This window comes from Urocitellus parryii, chromosome 6, assembly GCF_045843805.1.
Source record: "Urocitellus parryii isolate mUroPar1 chromosome 6, mUroPar1.hap1, whole genome shotgun sequence".
NCBI classification, from domain to species: Eukaryota; Metazoa; Chordata; class Mammalia; order Rodentia; family Sciuridae; genus Urocitellus; species Urocitellus parryii.
In genome coordinates this window covers 91,224,139-91,245,549 of record NC_135536.1, presented here as the reverse complement: position 1 = coordinate 91,245,549, position 21,411 = coordinate 91,224,139, and the positions used below count along the sequence as shown (strand labels likewise).

The 21,411-nt window shown below is 38.3% G+C and overlaps 1 protein-coding gene across 3 annotated transcripts in view; it reads left to right on the top strand.

Annotated features, from left to right (window-relative positions):
* The first annotated feature begins 13,550 nt into the window (after positions 1 to 13,550).
* Frmd5 (FERM domain containing 5) overlaps positions 13,551 to 21,411 on the top strand; it is a 303,923-nt gene continuing 296,062 nt past the window's right edge. For all 3 annotated transcript variants that reach the window (XM_077799893.1, XM_026391717.2, XM_026391701.2), the window contains exon 1: positions 13,551 to 13,652. In XM_077799893.1, the coding sequence (XP_077656019.1) occupies positions 13,551 to 13,652 (102 nt within the window). The remainder of the gene's footprint in view (positions 13,653 to 21,411) is intronic.

The following is a 21,411-nucleotide window of genomic DNA, read 5'->3' as shown; positions in this document are numbered from 1 at the left end:
TTATTTTTCCTGTTTTTCTTTATTGTTCTGTCCTCTGAGTTACCTATTTCCTTTTTTTTTTTTGTCTCTGTCTTTTCTTTTTTTATTTCTTTTTTTTTTTTTTTTTAGTTGTAGGTGGACACAATGTCTTTATTTTATTTTTATGTGGGGCTGAGGATCAAACCCAGTGCCTCATGCATGCTAGGGAAGTGCTCTATCTCTGAGTCACAACCCCAGCTGGTCTCTGTGTTTTATGTTGAAGATATTTCTTTCTGTTTAAAAAAAACTTTACTTTTAATTGACACATAGTTGTTACACTTATTTATTGGGTACAGTGTGACATTTCAATACATATATACAATGTATAATGATCAGATCATGATAACTGGCATATTTATGACCTCCCACATTTATTATTTGTACAAGAAACATTCAGAATCCTTACAGATTTTTTTTTTTTGAGAGAGAGAGAGAAAAAATTTTTTAATATTTAGGTTTTTTTTTTTTCATTTTTTTTCGGTGGACACAAAATCTTTAGTTTTTATTTTTTATGTGGTGCTGAGGATCGAACCCAGTGCCCCTCGCATGCCAGGCGAGCGCATTACCACTTGAGCCACATCCCCAGCCCTCCTTACAGATATTTTTAAAATTCCTGGTATTCATATTCTGAGTTCAGAAATTTCATTTTATTCGCTCCATAGAATTACCCTGCAGAATAGTATTCCCATGTAAGAGGGAAGTCTTTTGGCTGCACGTAGTTGAGTAGAGAACTATTTCTTTTTCTTTTCTTTTCTCTTTCTTTTTTTTTGTACCAGAGATTTAACCCAGGGTCGCTTAACCATTGAGTCACATCCCCAGTTCTTTTATTTTTTATTTTTTAATATGTATCTTTTTTTAGTTGTAGATGGACACAATACTTTAATTTTGTTAATTTTGTTTATTTATTTTTATGTGGTGCTGAGGACCAAACCCAGTGCCTCACACATGTGAGGCAAGCACTCTACTGCTGAGACACAACCCCAGCGCCCCCAGCCCTTTTTTAATGATTTATTTTGAGACAGGTTCTTTCTAAATTGCTGAAGCTCATCTCAAACTTGCAACCTCGTGCCTCAGCCTCCAGAGTTTCTGGGATTATAGGCTTGCGCAGCCACCGTGCCTGGCTCTGAAACTACTTCTGAAATAGACTTTCAAACAATACTCTTTTCCACAGTTCTATCTCTATTTCCAAAAGTACCAAGGACCACAGCTTTGTTTTGTTTCCTACAGCATGTAGGAACCCTGGGTTTGACCCATCACAATAAAATAAAAATAAACACTGGGTGCATTAATTTCTACATATATTATGGGGTTTACACTGCACAGTTTGCTTCTCATCTTTCCTCTTTTCTGGGGTTAGATTCAGCTTTCTTGGGTCTGCTCAAATATTATTTATCCACATAATTTCAGTCTTCAGTATGTTTTTGTTGTAGTTCCTCTTTGTTCACATTGTTCTTTTAGGTTTATCCTTTAAAAAAAATCACAAACTGTTATTTTAGTGAATTTGGTGTGAGAACAGAGGTAAGTGCATGTGTTCGACCTGTCTCTTTCTTTTTTCTTTAGGTGATGGGGATTGAACCCAGGGTCTCATGCATGCTAGGCAGTGCTCCACCACTGTGCTGCACCTCCAACCTTCAACCTGTCAATTTAAAGCGAAAGTCTTAAGACAGAATGAAGAAGTCATCCTTATCCCCATTTTACAAATGAGAAATGGAGTTTAATTGACTTGCCCAGATTGGCAAAGCATCCTGGGTTTAATCCCAAGTAATGGGATAAAAAAAAGAGAGATGAGGCCTGATGTAGTTCATTGGTTGAGTTCTTGTGGAAGGCTCTGAGTTCAATCCCCAGTTCCCAAACAGACAAACAAAAAACATAGTCTGGGGTTGGGGTTGTGACTCAATAGTGCTTGCCTAGCATGTGTGAGGCACTGGGTTCAACCCTCAGCACCACATAAGAAATAAAATAAACACACTCTGTCTATCTACAATTACAAAAAAATTAAAAAAAAAACAGTCTTTGTTATCAGTGGCTTGAGTATGAGTCTAGGTTTTGCCTCTTGATAGTTATACTTTTTGATAAGTTGTTTAGTCTCGAACAAACACATACAAATGGGATAATAACAAAAGAACAACCTTACCAACCTATTATGAGTATTCAACTAAGTAATACATGTAAAGTACTCAGAATAGTCTTTGGCAGATAGTGCTCCTATATTACTATAATGGAATAATTAAAATGATAAGATATATGATAATGATTTTCAGTTTTAATTAACTGAACTATGTCCAGAAAAACTTTTAAATTAATTTAGTAGACATTTACTGAATAATTAGTTTGTGAACTGTGAAATGTTTCTTCTTCTTCTGTCTGAACCTCTCTATGAAAATAACTTTGGGTGAGCAACTTCATTACTTTAAAATTGGTTCAGCTTTGCTGAGTGACTTGTAAGTAAGGACAAAGAATAAGGCAGGGTCACAGGTTTCCTATCCATTAATACCTAAAGAAACAAACAACAAAACTGAATTGACAACAAACAAAATCCATCAGTAGCTACAATAAGGAAAACGTTATGCATAAATGAAATGTTTTCTTTTAAAAAGTGGCAATGAGGGGTTGGGATTGTGGCTCAGCGGTAGAGTGCTCGCCTAGCACGGGTGGGACCTGGGTTTGAGCCTCAGTATCACATAAAAATAAAGGCATTGTGTTGTGTCCATCTATACCTAAAAAATAAATATTAAAAAAAATAAAAAGTGGCAATGAAAGAAACAAAATAGCTAGACGCAGTAAAGTGTGACTCCTCACTCTGCCCCTATTCTTCAGAGGCAGAGTGAGAGAAATCACAAACAAACAGGTAGTGCTGTTGACAAATTCTTCCTAATACCTTCACTAACTTGCAAAGAATAATTGTGAGGGTGTAGATAACTAACCTTGGGGAGGTATATGTTTAGTGAATAAAATTCAGTGAAATTAGAGATCCAAGATAAGACATTAAAATAAGAGAATGTTTGAGAACCAAGTAATGTTTTTGCTGATCATATGAATAAATTTGCAACAGCTTACACTGGGCTGGAACCAGGCTAATGGCATGGACGAAAGACTTGAGGAAATCACAGTGAATCAAGAGGAAAAAGATCGATTTAAGAACTGCAAAGAAATGAAATATATGCTCAAATATGATTCAATGTATGGTTAACTGGTATTCCAGAGGAAGAGAACATACAAATTAAAAATTATTAAGGGCTTCTATATAGAAAACCATAATCTTACATCAGGTTTATTTGCTTTAGAACAATCAGCATAGAGATATAATCTGATTAAGTTATTGAACTTTAGGGATAAATATATAAATCTTTCAGGCGTCCTGGAAGAAAAACTAAACCACTTAAAGGGGGAAAAATTAGATTCATCTTAGACTTCTCCATAGCAAATGTCAGGAAAAAAGATAAAGAATCCATGGCTGCAAAACTCTAAAAGAAAAGAAGAAAGTAGGAGACACAGCAGATTTGTTGTTGTTGTTGTTGTTGCAGTACTAGGGATTGAAACCAGGGGAACTCTTATCACTGAGCTGTATCCCTGCCCTTTTTATTTTTTATTTTGAGACAGGGCCTCACTAAGTTGCTCAGACTGGCTTCAAACTTGCAATCCTCTTGCCTCAGTATGGAGTAGCTATGATTACTGACACACACCACCATGCCCTGCCCTTAAACAATATTTCTATGCCATTATTCAAGTATAAAGGCAAGAATAGAATAAAAGCCCTAAGGGGATTTGGCCATTAATCACTTTTTAAAAATTATACATTAAAAAGATAAAAATGCACATATTTATGGGTTATCATGTGATGTTTTGATACACATATGTAGTATTTAAACTAGGCTAAATATACCTATCTCCTTTTATTTATCATTTCTTGATGATGAAAACTCTGAAACCTCTTTCTTCCGGCTTTTTGAAATATGCATTATTGTTTTTTTCCATTATTGTTATCTATAGTCATCCTACTGTACAATAAAACTTATTATTCCTATCTAACTGTAATTTAATATCTACTTATCAACTTCTCCCTCTTCCTTTCAACCCCTGCCGCATCCACCCTCATGCTCCCTGGACTCTGGTGACTATTTGACACTCAACTTCTAGGAGATCAACTTTTTTAGATTCTAGATTTGAGTGAGATTGTGCAGTACTTGTCTTTCAGTGCCTGGTTAATTTCATTTAACAAATACATGTTGTTGAAAATGACAGTATTTTATTCTTTTTTATTCCATTGTGACTAGGTACCACATTTTTTTAATTCATTAATTGATGAATACTGAAGTTGTTTCCATTTCTTGGCTATTGTGAATAGTGCTGCAATGAACAATGCAGTGCAGATATCTCTTTCACATACTGACTTCAATATGATTTCATTTCCTTTGGGTATAGTGGGTCTGCAGGATCAGATGATAGTTCTAGATTTAATTTAATCTTCTAGTTTTAGTTTAATCTTCTGTGTTAATCAGTGTTTTAGTCAGCTTTTTTTGCTGTAAGGAGTGAAAGACCTGACCAGAACAATTTTAAAAGAGGAAAAGTTTATTTGAGGGATCATGGTTTCAGAGGAGGTCTTAATCCACAGAAGGCTGTCTCCATTCCTTGGGGCTTGAGGTGAGGCAGAACATCATGGCGAAAGAGTGTGGCAGAGGGACGCAGCTCACGTAGTGATCAGAAAGCAGAGAGAGAGAGAGAGAGAGAGAGAGAGAGAGAGAGAGAGAGAGAGGCAGGCTCCACTCTACATATATGAAATATATACCCTATAGCCACATCCTCAATGAAATACTTCCTCCTGCCACACCCTACCTGCCTCAGACACCACCCCATCAGGGATTGATTCACTAATTAGGTTAAGCCTATAACCCAATTATTTCTCCTCCAAACCTTCTTGCATTGTCTCACACGTGAGCTTATGGTGGACACCTCACATCCAAACCATAACAGTCAGCTTTGTGTCACTATAACCAAAATACCTACAAGAATAGCTTAGAGGAAGGAAAGTTTATTTTAGCTCATGGTTCCAGAGGTTTAGTCTATGGTCAGAAGAGTCCATTGCTTTAGGCCCAAGGTGAGGCAGAACATTATGTTGGAAAGGCATGATGGATGACTGTTACTCTATTCATGGCATCCAGGAAGAAGACACAGCAGGAAAGGATCCTCAGGGAAGATGTACCCTTCCAGTGCATACCCCTAGTAACCCACTTCCTCCAGCCATGCTCCACCTGTCTACAGTTACCATCTATTCAGTCCATTCAAACTAGGATGGACTGACTAGGGTACAGCTCTCACAGTCCAATTGTTCCACCTCTGAACATCCCTGCATCAACACAGAAGTTTTTGGAGAACACCTCATATCCAAACAATAAGACCTAAGTTTTCTATAATCGCTGTATTAATTTATATTCCTACCAACAGTGTGCACATCCTCACCAGCACTTGTAATCTTTTGTATTTTTGATGATAGCTGTTCTTACTGGAGAGAGGTGATTTTTCATTGTGATTTTGTTTTGCATTTCCCTGATGACTGGTAATGTTGAGCATTTTTCATATAGCTATTGACCATTGTATGTCTTCTTTTTTTAATTAAAAAAATTATTTTTAGTTGTAGTTGGACACAATACTTTTATTTAATTTATTTTTACTTGGTGCTGAGGATCGAACCCAGGACCCCGCACATGCTAGGTAAGTGCTCTACCACTGAGCCATAACCCCAGCCCTGTATGTCTTCTTTTGATAAATGTCTGTTTAGTTCTAGTGCTCATTTTTTAATGGATTATTTGTTTCTTCACTGTTTAATTTTTTGAGCTTCTTATATATTCTGGCCTGTGTCTGCTGTATAGTTTGCAAATATCTTCTCCCCTTGTAGATTATCTTTTCACTATGTTGATTGTTCCCTTTACTCTGCAGAAGCTTTTTAGTTTGATGTAATCCTGTTTGTTTATTTTTTCTATTGTTTCCTATGTTTTGAGGGGTCTTATCCAAAAAAATCCTTGCCCAGTTCAATGCCTTGAAGTATTTCCCTAGGTTTTTTTCCTAGTAATTTCATGTCTAACATTTAAGTCTTTAATTTATTTTGAGTTGATTTTTGTAATTGGTAAGTATTGGCCTTTCTTGAGCAAACTACTTAGCAAAGAAATCCCACTCATTAGATCAGGAATGAAAACCCCAAAGATGATGATAAGACAAAAAAGACTAAGCTGGACATGGTGGTGCATGACTGTAATATTAGCAACTTGCAAGCCTGAGGCAGAGGAATCACAAGTTTGAGGTCAGCCTCAGTAACTTAGCAAGACCCTATGAGAAGAAGAAGAAGGAGGAGGAGGAGGAGGAGGAGGAGGAGGAGGAGGAGGAGGAGGAGGAGGAGGAGGAAAAGATATAGCTCAGCAGTAAATGCCCATGGGTTCAATCCCTAATACCAAAAATAAATGAATAAATAAATAAAAATAAAAAGACTAGAGGTAACTGCCAAATCCGAAGATTAAACAACTACTGGAAATATGGTTGCCAAAATCTATGAATATTGTAAACCCTGAGAAAATAGAGAAATAATATGAGTCACAAGAATTGGAAGTTGGAATATGGAAGGTGGGAGGAAATATAGGAATGTTGAATATTTCATATTGTAGAACAAGCAGTCAATTGATACTATTAATCAAGAAATATGAGATGTTCTGATTTCTTCTTTTTTTTTTTTGGTATAAGTTTTTGACCCTTATTCTTTGGGCTATTTCTCATATCTTTGCTGTCTTTTCCCTTTATATCTTTTATAAAAGTTAATGTGCATTGAATATTAATCTACATAAACTGAATACTTAATAAATGTTGTTGAAGTAATTTTTCAGGTTGCACCAAATGCTAAGTCCTATGAAGATTGGGAATATATTTTATTCATCTTTGAATTCTCTCAGTACCTGGCACAGGGAGTTGAACATAGTAGACCATTAATAATTTTTTTTGAATAAATGAAATAATTTTTTTGTCCCATATATATTTTGTTGCTAGAATAATGGCTGAAGACTAGTTAGAAATATAAGGAAAATGAACCATAATTGGAAAATATATTAAAGCCTATCAACTAAATCTGAGACACCTATTATAAATGCTTCTGATGCCTCATTAAGGATATTCTATTGTTTTCAGAGTCTATTTTTCCCCCAGCAAATAATTTCTTCTTACTCTAATTTAATCCTGCCATCAAAATGATCATTTCCAGACACAGAAATGACCCTGTCACTTCTCTGCTTAAAAACCTTTAATAACTGCCTCCTGATTGTGCAGCAGAGTCCAGATTCTTAAGCATGTCACTGAAGGTTCTATGTGATCTAGGCTCAGTCCATCTATTCCTGGCCAATGTACCCTTACACACTATCCACCAGGGGTACTTGCAGTTTCTGGAAAAATGCTATGCACATTTAAGCTTCTATGTCTTTGCTTATGTAGTTTTCTCTACTTAAAATGTCCTTCTTGGGATTTGTTGAGAGCCACAGCTGAAGGGGCCCCAGCAAACTTCCAGCTGCCAGCAAACTTCCAGCTGCCAGCTGATGATTGGCTCACAGCGGCCCCAGCAACATCTAGCTGATTGGCTCCTCTGCGGTGATACTCATTGGGCTGCTTCCCTGCCCTTTCAGACCACGGAGCTGCTCATTGGGGGACTTCTTTGGCTTCGCCCTCTCAACCCAGCCAATCGGCCTCAAGAGCAGGAGGATTGTGGGAGTGGGAGAGGCTTGTGTGTTTGTGTGAGAGGCTTGTGGGAAGCCGGTGGTGGCAGTTGGGCTCTGAGGGTTTTTCCTGAGGAGCTGTTTTGTTTGGCCTGTGTGGTTCTAAAAATAAAGTTCGTTTCTTTTGACAAGTGGCTCCTGAATTGTGCCCAGCCAGACTGCGGCAGGATTCCACCTCTTGGGTCCCCTTCTTCCTCCAGGAGAAGTCTTTTCTTCTGTCCTTTAATAAACTTCTAATTTTGCACTCTGAAAAAAAAAATAAAAAAAATAAAATGTCCTTCTTGCTGGGCTCAGTGGCACACACCAGTAGTCCCAGCTTCTATGGAGGCTGAGACAGGAAGATTGCTTGAACCTAGGAGTTTGAAGTCAGCTTGGGCAACAGGGTGACTCCCTTTCAAAACAAACAAATAAATATAAATAAAAATAGTTACTCCTCTTCTGCATCCTCCTCTTCTGCTTCTTCACCCATCAAGGTACTTTCATTGTGATGTTCCATTTCTCAGTGTCCAAATCAAACGCCTTCTCTGTAAGGCTTTACTTTTTCAAGCACAAATAATTACACTGTTTGTTGTGCTCCCATAATACTTTGCTCAACTCCACACACTGTATTATAGCTAATTGTAATACATTTAATGTTCTCTTCTAGATTGCAAACTTCATTTTTTTTTTTTTTTTTTGTACTGGGAATTTAATCCATGGGCAATTTACCACCAAGCTACATCCCCAGAACTTTTTTTTAAATTTTGAAACAGGGTCTTCTTAAGTTGCTCAGGGCCTCACTAAATTGCTGAGTCTGGTCTTGGACTTGCCATCCTCCTGTCTCAGACTCCTGAGCCACTGGGATTACAGGCATGTGCCACCATGCCTGGCTGCAAACTTCTTGATTTGTGTATTTCCTCTCCTCATATTTGGGCTATGTCTTATATATCTGAGTGCCTGACATTAAATGCTCAGTAAATGTAGTTTGGAATAATAATAAAAAAGCCAATATATTCAGATTTAAAAACATTTTGAGTGTGAGCAGGGGTAGACCGAAAATCCTAAGAGTTGGGAGAAGGTAGAAAAGCTATCTCTTAAAACTATAGGTGGCTTTCTGTCCTGATTAAAGGGAAGACTTGAATATTTCCTTAGGAGCAAACTGTTTTGGGGAAACTGCATGAATTGTTTAACTATTTATATTATAGCAACTATATATCTACTACTCTTAGAAAATTGTAAAGTAACCATTAACCTGAGTATAGATACTTTAGATAAAGAAGAGTGGTATTCCATTTGGTTATACAAATCTGTTTGTGGAGCAGAAGCCCTGCTCCTGTAGACATGATGTAGAAGAGAATAAAAAAACTGTCTCTTTTATTGGGCGCAGTGGCGCACACCTATAATCCCTGCAGTTTGGGAAGCTGAGATAGGAGGATTGCAAGTTCAAAGCCAGCCTCAGCAAAAAGCTAGGTGCTAAGCAACTTAGTGAAACTCTGTCTCTAAATAAAATACAAAAAATAGGGCTGGGGATGTGGCTCAATGATTGAGTGCCCCTGAGTTCAATCCCTGGTACCCCCAACAAACAAAACAACTAACTGTCTCTTTCCTCTCTGTGGATTTAGTATGTGTGTGTGTGTGTGTGTGTGTGTGTGTGTGTGTGTGTGTATATTTATTTTTTAGTTATAGTTGGACACAATACCTTTATTTATTTATTTTTATGTGGTGCTGAGGATTGAACCCAGGCCCTCACACATGTGAGGCGAGTGCTCTACCCCTGAGCCACAACTCCAGCCCCATATTTTTTAATATACTGTTTCTGTAGAGAAATGAATGTTTTTGTTTGACCCTTGCTCTTAGGAGAAAAGAAGCTGAGATCTAAAGGATACCAGAAAACAAGGACAGACATTATCTTTACTGTTTACTGGAGAAATAATTTTGCAAAGGGACTAGACTAGCTTTGATGAAGCTCTTCCAGAACTTATGCATTAAGATTGAACAACTCAATCTTTGTAAGAAAGGTGTTGAGGTTAAAGTATCATTTTAAAACTTGATAGTCTCATTGGATCAGAGGTCAAGGTCACATACCTAGCATGGAGGGTGGGGATTCCTCTAACAGAGTTGATATTTCCATAGTTAGTCGCCTAGGAAGATATGGCATGTGGGTCAGAAAATGGGACTTTTCTTGAAAGTGGATCCTAACCTGAGTGAGAAGAGTTGTTTTCTTCTCTAAGCTTCACAGTGGTTGGGTCAGGATACCCAAGACACAGGGGAATTCTTGCTGGAGAGACAAAGCTGTGTTTCAGCACATGGACCCTTCTGCATCTAGTCTATATAAGGGCTTTGAGATTAGCCATATCATACCTGCAGGTTACATCTTAGATTTTTCTTTTCTAAATACTGTTAGAAGTTTTAGCCTGTTCTTAGCTGTGCTATGGGGAGACTTTGATGGGAAGGACCTATACTTATGAGGTTCTGGTGAACAGAGGGCAGTGCTCCTTCCTGTCCTACCAAGGCAATGGCAATGGTGAAGAAAGATCACTCCTGGAGAGGGGGAGGGGGGGAGAGAGAGAGAGAGAGAGAGAGAGAGAGAGAGAGAGAGAGAGAGAGAGATCTCTGATATCTCTGATATCTCTCTCTATCAGTGTCCCAGAAATGGAGGCAGGAGTTGTTATTTCAGGTATGTAGGGGAGAGAGCATCTTTTCTGGGGACTCCTTCATAGTAGAGAAAGAGGCAGATATCCTGATAATTTGGAAGGCAGGGTTTCAGAGCCATTGTAATTTACAGTTTTATTTTAAATATAGCATCCTTTATACTCAAAGACATATGAAAGAACACACTGGTTCTCAAGGGCACATGAGGCCTTTTATTGAACAAACCCCTTCTATTCCAGGAATTCTGCTCAAGATTTGAGAGTTCAGAAAAAAAAACAAAGGTAACAAAGTATTTCTCAGTTTGACTCTATATGAACTTTTTCTAATTCTTTTTGGCTTCTTCTGCTTCCGAATCTTGTTTTAGAGGTATGCATTTAAATTGTTGCATTTCTTTTATTATTTTTTTAATCCTCTATTTTCTTCACCAAGTGTTCTGTATCAGAGAGAAATAGTCTTTGTAGCTGGATATTAAGCACAAACATGGATGAATCTCTAACTGGTTTTTCAATGAGGTGAGCATCTAAGCAGACATGATTTTCTTAGACTGGGCAGGAATGCTACTTAACACATTGGCACAGCAGTCACACTCTTACCCTGTTGATTGCATCTGTGGTCATACTTTGAAGAAAGACAGCATTCAGCTCCTTAGAGCTTTTCTGGATTCATGGTATTTTGCTTTTTTATTCTAACAGCTGCTTATTTGCATAACCTGTTAAAGACACTTCCCTTCCATTATACTAATGGGCTTTCTCTAGCTTCTTGGACTTTTTTTTTTCTCTTGTGCATTTTATAATAAATAGCCATATATATATATATATATATACACACACCAATTTTATGTATATATAAAATTGGTATCGGGGATTGAACTCAGGGGCATTAGACCACTGAGTCACATACCCAGCCCTATTTTGTATTTGATTTAGAGACAGGGTCTGAGTTGCCCAGCATCTCGCCATTACTGAGGCTGGCTTTGAACTCGAGATCTCCTGCTGGGATTACAGATGTGCACCACTGTACCAGGCTCATAAATAGAAATTATTGCCTTCAATAAAAGTTCTTCCTGTTTGAAATCTTTCATTGTCTTCTCCCACTTATGCAACAAAGCTGAACTTTATAGAATATCACTTTGGCATATTAATGATTTTATGTATCTCTAAGACATTCCTGAAGTTTCTTCACAGATCTTTCTTGCCATGTAGACATTTTCAAAATCTATTGATTCTAATTATTTCAGTTTAACATTTATAGAATACCTATTATGTTGTAGATTCCAAGCTACCTTCTGGGGTTACAAAGTAGAGTTTCTGCCTGGTTCTATGCCTAGAACACTTGACTCACTGATTTTAGTCTCATAATTAACTCTGCCAGGATTGCACTGGAAAGAGGAATCTCCTAATGGCTATTAAAAGCCACAAGGGAGAATCCAACCAATAAGGAGAGCAATCCAGATTACTAGGGTGATAAGTGGACAAGAAGAGATAGGGCGGGGTTGGGGGTGGACAAAAATGAATGAGAACCTTCCATGCAAAAAAATTGGGAGAAATATTGGAATTTAGACCCTAATGAAAAAAACATACTTTAAAGGTCAGGAGGCTGGGGATGTAGCTCAGTGGTAGAGTGCTTGCCTAGCATTAGGCCCCGAGTTTGAGATCTAGTATTAAAAATAAATAAATAAATCAATGATACATTTTTCTAGCCTAATGTAGGTTTTTGTTATATTATACTTATATAATAAAGGCAATATAAACAAAAACAATAAGAAACAATGCATATTTCATTAATTTTATTTTGTGGTCTGGGGATTAAACCCAGGATTTCACCCATGCTAGGCAAGCACTCTTACAACTGAGCTACTACCTCAGTCCTTGCTATTTTAAATAAATATATTTATCACAGCGTTAATGTTTGTTTCCACATGTTTTTTGTTTATTTGTTTTATTTTGAGGTGCTAAGGCTGGAACCCAGGGCCTCAGGCATGCTAGACATACTTTCTACGACTCTTAGCTCAACATGATTCTTTCTTAACATTTCTTTCCATAAAAATCTGTGAGGAAGAATATTATGTCTCTTAGCGAAGTTTTAGTAAGGAACTTTAAGTCTTTAGATGTAGGAGTCACAAAGGAGAAAGAAGGCAATTTTTTTTTCCTTGATGATGTATACCTCCTGACATATTGTGGTGTTTTGTTGAAGGAAGTCTGAAGAATTCTAGTTCTAAAGGTGCAAGGAAAGGATCAATACTTCCTGTTTCTTATTAGCTGAAGGGGCTCACCTCAATCTCCTTTTGTCTTCTGAAAATAAAAGAAAGGAGGCAAAGGATGTTAAAGTGGAAGGGTTAAACCCAGGCGCTTACCAACCTCTGCGGTTTCAACAGTTTTTCCTTAAGAAGCTCCTACAAAGCAGATGTTCCCCGAAATAAGAGTAGTGGGGTACCAAGGCCCATAAGGCAGACAGCGCACAGCACAGGTGGGGGCCAGCAGCTCGTTCTGGAATGGGAGGTGCCTGTATTATGCAGGTGCAGGGATTGTGATCTCTCACTCTGCCGCCTCCTTGTCCTGCCTCCCGAGAGGGCGGGAACCATAGCGTTGCAGGGTTCGGGACATGGCCCCTGAAACAGAGCAGAGCTCAAATGTATTCCTGGCAGTAGACATCAATCTTGATGGATACCCACACCTGGCCTGGGGAGGGGAAACAGCATCCATAAGAACCACCGGTAAGAGACAAGCCGCTGGTTTGGGACGCTAGAGGGCTGGTCTGGCTTGGCTGGTTATGACTATTCTCCCGTGATTGCTTTCCCCGCCCGCCCATCATCCCAATGCTCTATATCTATTGGATCCTCTATCTGCCACTCAGTTCTGCCGCGCTGACCCCCATTGGCCCCCTCCGACTGAGACCCCGCCCCAAGAGCTGGGCACAGGCAGTGGGGCTCCGGGGAGAGAGCCCAGCGCTTGCTCTGGGCTGGGGGGAAGCGGTGGTGGCTCCGAGAAGGAGGAAAAGGAGAAGGAGCCGGGCCAGTAGGAGGCAGCGGAGGCGATCGGGCCGGGGTGATGGTGCAGGTGCCCCCGGCGGGCGCGGAGCTGCCGGGCTGAGGGGCGCCTGGTCCAGGGTCCGCAGCGCCGCCGCGTCGCTCTCAGGGACGGGCGAGCGGGCGGGAAGATGCTGAGCAGGTTGATGAGCGGCAGCAGCAGGAGCCTGGAGCGCGAGTACAGCTGCACCGTGCGGCTGCTGGACGACAGCGAGTACACCTGCACCATCCAGGTCAGCACCGCGCCGCCTCGTCCTCGGGGTCCCTCAGTCCCACGAGTCGGTTAACTTAGCCGGTGGCCACCGCCCGGTGGTCTCCTCAGCCCCAGCGTCGCGCTTTTGTCCATTCTGCCTGCGGAGGACCGCCCGGATGCAGGGCTCCTTTGCTGGATCCCCTGCTGGGGTCAATACTCAGCGTCGCCGCGGACAAGTCAAAGCGCCCCGGCCCCTCAACTCCTCTCCTGCTTTCTCTCAGGGGTGTAGGCGATGGGTTCTGACTCCTCGATCCCTACTGGGTCGGGAGCACTCTCCGCGGGCGTCCAGAGGGAGGCGGGCAGGGCGGAAGGCTCCTTCTCGGGCCGCCCCGTCGGGGGGCTCTGGCTTCGGCTCCCCGGCTGGGCAAGGACGACTGGCTGGCTTTTCTTAGGTCTTTGGTTGGAAGGATAAAGGTTTATGTCATAATTTCTTCCCTAGCATTTGTGAGTCAGAGCTCTCAGAAGGTGGAACTGAACGCGCAGCCCATGCAGAGTGGCCTATTGAAGGGAGCCCAGCCCTCTGGGCTTTAAAGATTTAGGCCCCCCTCCTGCCTTTTGATCCCGAAACCTTATTGTGTTAGGTATTTCTGAGGGGCGTAAGGTAGACACTTAGCAACAAGTCTCAGCTATTGGGGTGGTTGGCAGTGGCCAGAAAAAATCAGTGACTTAAAAACGCCAACAATACAGTAATGCTGCACAGCATTTCTTTCAGAACCTGCTATTTTTGAAGGGATTTTTACAACCTCTTGCTTATGCTTCTGCACTACTGCTGTGTGCCACGTCAGGAGTAGTAGTCTTTCCCAGGAATGCAGTCACAGTCCCCTCTTCTCCTTTATAAAGTCAGAGATTGAAAACATTTGACAATGCTCCCGGTGTTTAGTTCATCAGCTACGAAGATTCTGGGCGCAGAGCTAGTAACTGCTCTTTGTGAAGAAACAAATTGAGTTAGACCCGGAGGGGTCTCACCTGATCCCTTTCCTTTGCAGTAAGAAACCAGAGGAGGCTTCTCGGCTCAGATGTGATAGACAAAAACTGCCTGCCGGGGTCTTTCCTTTTTGGCATACCCACCCCCATTTATTTATTTATTTTTGCTGACAATGCTCAATAGCGGAAAATAGCGGTGTGTGAGAAAGACGCTGGGTAGTATATGAGAGCAGCTGCTCTCTGCTGACTCTGTGCTCAGTTCAGCCTTTTCTCCGCTTTCCTTTCCTCCCTCTCCCCAAACCAGCTCTGGGCCAAAGTGATGAGTGCTGCCAAAGATCCATGAGGTTAAAGAAAGAGCCATTTAAATACAGATTAAACGGTCCTAAAGATGCCATCAAGTAAAAGGATTTTTGTAGTTGAATATGGCAGAGGAAATGTTATGTATTATTTCCTTACTGAATGAGTGGCATACTACTTTTTTTGTCTATTGTATCATTGTGCCACGTATAGTTTTTTGTTTTGGTCGAGGAGGAAAATAACATGGAGTTGATATTTTTGTTATTTGAGAATATTTGAAGTCTATATCCGTTTGTTTTGAAATTGAAGCATTTTTACACAATAGCCTATCAAGAGCAGTGTGAGATTTAGACTTCATGAGTCTTAAGAATAGTTTTCCTGTATGAGGTGAAATAAAATTTCTGGAGCAGGTCATTAACTTTTACCAAGGTATAAAGTATAATGAACACAATTCACATTACCACTCCACTAGAAACTATTGATAATCTTGTGGTTTTAAGGTCTCACAATAAGGGAACTAATTATTTTTCCCAGTTGGTGGAACGTATGAGGTTGGTTGATTGGTATTACAATTGTGGGTAGTTTTTTTTTTCTCTCATTGTCATTGAGAAAAAGAATATTTTCAAGTTAAAAAGAATATTTTTAAGTTAAACAGGACTCACTGGATTTATACTTGCTATATCCTACTATAGTTGTATTTGTTTTCCTGCTCTTATATTACATTATTATTACAATTTAATGCTATTAAAAAATTAAGTATGGTGTAATTGGTCACACTGTAGTCAGTGTCACAGTCTAGATGTGTTAATGATTGTGCATTGTGATTCTTGTATGGAATCTAAAAAATAGGAATTCTAAAGTATATGTAATGTCATTCTTTGGCACCACTATTTGAATTGCTTTTGTTTTAACCTATGTGAGGAAAGATTATATAAAAGAAATACAGTATCTTATATGAAATTAATATTTTTACATATAGCTTTTCGATCATTTAGAGATTGAGATTTTCTTAACAACTTGTCCTGTACATTTCTATTATGTGTGTGTGTGTGTGTGTGTGTGTGTGTGTGTGCACGTGTTTGTTTGTCAAACACTGGGTACAGAGTCTGTTAAATTAGTATGGAAAGGATGGGTAAGCTTCTTATTAGGTGAAGCAATATTTCCAACAACTTAAAAATTGCAGTACTGTATATAAAAATTTTAGGTGCTAATTTGAACTCTTTTTTTCCTTGAAGTGTTGTTATGTCATGTTTGTGTTTAAATAAGGGTTTGTATTTTAGAAGGATTTTTATGACTTTTGAGATAATCAGAGAACACTTAAGTTATTACAGGGCTAGAAATGTATCACTGGGTTGTAATCATGATAGTCATATTTGGTAAATTTCAGTTGTAGGCAGTTCTGTCAAAGTATTGGTCAAGGGTTTCATAATGCAGCAGTTATACTGATCTGGCATTTAGGATGTGCTTATTAATATAATCAAAATGCCTTATATCTTCTCAATGAAGAATGTCACAGTTTCTTTCTTTCTGATATGCAAATGTATTTGTAGACCATGAGAAATGAAATCTTACATTGGAGGTCTGTAGTATAATTGCTCCCCTGTGAAGAACATTGTCAATAGCTCCTTGCCAGTTTTGAAGGTCATTGCCTCATAAGTGCAGAACTGGTCCATATTTTTCACTTATCTGTTTTATTATGCATATCTATTTTATGTTCCACATTTACTACCTTACTTTGTTATTTTATTTGGGAGAAAAATGGGAAAAATGAAAAATGAGAAAGCTATCTAATGTCTTTGAATTCAAACTGAAAGGAGTCATTGAAATGCCTAGGCATGTAATATCCTAAGGAATATATTTTTAAACTATCTTTTATGTTATAATTATTCATAAGTTATTAAGAGTATACATTGCAGAATTTTTTAGTAAAAACATGTATTGAAAATACATACTTCAAGTGAGAAATTTTAATAGTTTTTTTTTTTTTTTTGTTATTACTGAAAGGTAAAGGTATCCTAGAAGTAAATTTGATTTTAATAGGGATACATTAAAATAACTGGTTAAGTAGCCAGGTTAAACTGACTCTTAAATAAATTATAACCATAAATAAAATGTAAGTGCAGAGGCAGTTCTACAGAGGGACCAATATTTTGATTTGATTGTGGCTTATCCACTTGGTAATTTTGGCATCTAGAGGGGGGGAGGGAGAGAACAAATGAATTGAGTCCTGTGCTTGTCAGGCACTCTACATGTATTGTTATCTCCTTTCTGTCACCATAGCATTATGGATTGATTATACATCCATTATACAAGATGAATGGAATTGAGGGTTGGTGGGAGAGCACTTGCTTTTCAAATGTCTAATTATGTACTGAGTGTGCTGTTAGATGCTTTGCTTACACCTCAATCAACCATTTGAGAGGTAGGTGGTTTCTATTTTAATGATGAAAAAACAGGTCTAGGAGGTCAAAGAAATTTTGCTCAATGTTAGTCGGTGGCTGTAATATACTTAAGAACTGATCTTTTTCTCTCTTAATTCTGTTTTTGTTTCCTCTCTCCATCTTTTTTTAAAAAAATATGTTTATTTTATTTATTTATTTTTATGTGGTGCTGAGGATTGAACCCAGGGCCTTGCACGTGCTAGGCGAGCACTCTACCGCTGAGCAACAACCCCAGCCTCTCCTCTCTCCATTCTGACTTCCCAAGTCATTTTATCCCTCTTTTACCTTCGTTTTCTCATCTGTAAAATGGAAATATTAATACTTATTTTATAGTCAAAAGAAAATGACTTGAAAATATTACAAATAATAAGGATCACTTAAATAGACTAATATATTACATTGTGGCTTATTCAAGTCGAAAATAGAATTGGAAAATGTTTTATTCTTTTTAAAGAAAATAAATCAGTTTATTCATTAAGTGCCTTTAAAATGATTTCTGATTAATTTCAATGAAATTTTAATATCTTAGATTGGAATACCTCGATTCTTTATTAGGATTCTTTTTAAAAATCCTTTTTAAAAATGAGTTCATATTTACCTTCCTTCTATCCTGTCACGTCTTTGGCTTCAGAGGGGCATTTATTCCTGGAGTATGATTTGTCTTTTCTAAGAATTTCTGCTTCATATTGAAAAGTGGAAGCCTTGGTTTCATTAATGCAAAAGGAATGTTGTTAGAAAATTAGATAATTTTATTCACAGAGAAAAACACAAAGTTATCATATTTTCATGTTGATTTGTACTTTTTTATTTTAACAGATAGTTATGCTTTTTCAGCATCTTTGTTACAATAGCAAGTCAGTTAGACTAGCTCTTGAAACTAAGATAATTCCAAAATTAGCCTTCTAGAAATCCTAAAAGCACTTGTATTGTTTCTTAATTTCTATACTAAATATTTATTGTATAAAGCTAATTGAAATCCATCTTTTTTTATATAGAAGGTAAATTCTAGATACGCAATTGTGCACTCATTCTTTTTCCTGTTTAAGGAAGAGTCAGTGGAATCTGAGAGAGATTCAGAAGGATTCACCATGGCAGATTTTACTCATGGGTATTTGTATGAATTTGCATTCTGTTAAATGTTTGGAATCAATATACTAGATGAGACTATTCAGTATAGTGTCTAATATAAAAAAAGCATGAGGTTTTTGAGTCCTTTTTTTGTTAAAATTGCCCAGGGGCTCATTTATCATAGTTGTGCTCTCATCAAACTTAGACATTTTTGTTGTACCTTTGTAGTGGTTTTAGGTATAGGCATAAAAATGTTTAACAAAATAAGGCATTAATTTTAGAAGAGATTTTCCAATGATGTAATAATTACAATATTAAAGTTCTTAAAATGATCCAAAAGTATTTCTATGGTAGATTGTTCTTTAGAATTTACAAAGGAGAGAGTAATAGAAAGCTGTATATCGTGAACCCTAAGAATTATAGCATCTTGTTCAAAGCCATACACAGTTATAGTTCAATAAATATTTGTTCTGATTTGTTTGTGCTGCATGCTTGCTGTGTTAGCTTCAACATTTTAAGATTTCTTATGCCTGAAAACAATAAACATTTTCTAACAACTGTATAACTCTTTAAAAATTTCAGCCCATCCCATTCTAAACCATTTTCTCTTCAACCATCTCCCTGGTGAAAAGTACAGTATGTAAATGTGGTATTTATGGAACCTTTGAGGTCTCTCTCTGATAACTTTCTGCAATTATCCTCTGTTGAATTAATGGAGCCCCAGTCTGTAAGCTCCTGTGACTTTTTGGCTTGTCTCTTAGGATTTCAAGTCTTTCAGATTTTTTTCCCCCTCATCTCTGCAGGTTTAGAGGGCTTAGATCTAATGAATCCTGTGTAGTGCAGTGCATCATGGAGCGTTAGAGATCTGCCAGAATTAGGATTCTGAATGTAGGGATCACCAGAGCCATAGAAACCTTCTTCACTTCTTTCCCCTAAGTCTGTACCTCATAAAATGAGAAGCAGACACCCTCACAGCTTCATTTTCTAACCTCTTGTCCCAGGAAGGACAACAGGAAGTGAACCATGGTGCTCAGCCTGTTTCTAGTTGTCTATTTTAATCTGAATTCACATTTGACAGTCTCATCATAACATTTTGTATGATCTGCAGACCCTGTTTTATGGAGCAGCTGTGTGTCACTCTTCTCTTAGGTGTGCCTAGTAAGCGCTTGTACAGCAAATGTGAATACCACGGAGGATTGGCACCAGTCTTCCAGCTTCTCCTTTGTACCTGTATGGTGCTCAGGGAAGGGTAATGTTGCTTTCCTGAAGGCTAGGTCATAGTCATCATACTTCTTGTTTCCTAGCCTTGACCTGTTGGGCTCAGGTCAACCACCTGAATGTTTTTCTTATGCAGCTGATAAATATGAGGAATACTAAACTATCTTCATTCCCATGTTGCAAAATGAATGGTATTTTCCCTAAGGGAGCAAAGTACCAGTCATATATCCTTTCTAGCCTTGAAGCAGGTCTTTCCTTCCTGTACTAGTGACCAAATGCAACTCTTTGAACTTTTATAAACACTTTAAATTTAGCTAGAGTTAAAGATAGACTACGGAGGGCAGAGTCTAAGTGTGCATACTCCAAACTCCAGTTTTTCTGAGAGACTAAACCCTAGATTTAAATTATGGACCTCTTGTCTCCCAAGGCTACTGTGTCATCCTCATTATTGTTGGCAGTATTTTTGACCAAGATAGACCACTGTATTTGTTCTTTATAAGTTGAAATTATTTATTATTTCTAAGGATGGTGTTTTACTTTTGAGATCTTTCTAACTTCCTTTCATTATATTCTAGAAACTTGTCAAGACTCTTAGGTTCAAATTTTCTAGGCTTCTGCCTGCTGTATGTCAGGCTAAACACAAAACTTGTGTGAATCAAAATTTCTAAAGAGATCTTTCCGTGCCATGCTCATACAGGCAAAATAATTGGGCCACATGCTTGGCAACCACTGAGTTTGTGTACAATAGCCCCATTCACTTGTCTACAGAAAATACCCCTTTGACTGTGATTATGGCTTTCATTTCCCCCTCCTCTACTTCTGACTCCTTGCATGACCATGACCTCATCTGCTGGTTCAAATTTTGAGACACTCTGGACAACTCTAGAAATGCTTTAGGACTCATTCCTGAGTGTCAATGATCATTTCAAAACCTCAGAAGTCTGCTGCCCACCAAGGCACCTATTCAAGATCAAGAACAAATCTAATTACTCTCATGCATCATTGAAGTCATCTTCCCATGCTACAACCCAAGGACTCTTTTTTCCCTTTTGTAAAAATTGTGAACTCTGTCAAAAGCATGGAAGATAGAATAAGGAATGGGTTAAAGCAGTGATTTTTTTTTTTTTTTCAAAGTATGGTCCCTGGACCACAGCATCAGTATCACCTGGGTAATTGTTAGAATTATAAATTATTGGCTCCACCCCAGACCTAGTGAAACAGAAACTGGATATGGAGCTAAGTAGTTTTTTTAATGTTTTAATTATGTTTTTAGTTGTAGATGGACATAATCTCTTTATTTTATTTTTATGTGGTGCTGAGGATTGAACCCAGTACCTTCCACATGCAAGGCAAGTACTCTACCACTGAGCTACAACCCCAGCCCTTTAACAGTTTACTTTAGGTTTCCAGGTGATTCTTATGCTTGCTGAAGTTTGAGAGTCATTACTAGTAGATTAGAGACATTGAGTAGGTAAAATTGACAAGTAGTAGTGATTGGATATCAAATGTGAGGAGGAAGGAGAAGCAAAGAATGAAAAAGTTACATTTCTGACTTTTGATTTATTTCTGAATAGTCTTAACTGATTTTCTACCCTTGTCAGGTGAAAGCTAGGTTATTTGTATACGTACACACCTTTCTTCAAGTGGGCAGGATTCTAAGGATTTTACAGAGGGGCCATTGTACTAATTTGATGCTTTTATATTTATCAGGTTTTTTTTTTTTTTTGGTCTCCTTGGCCTAAAAACAATGTGATTATTGTATATTTATATGTTGTTTTAAAAACAAATTTT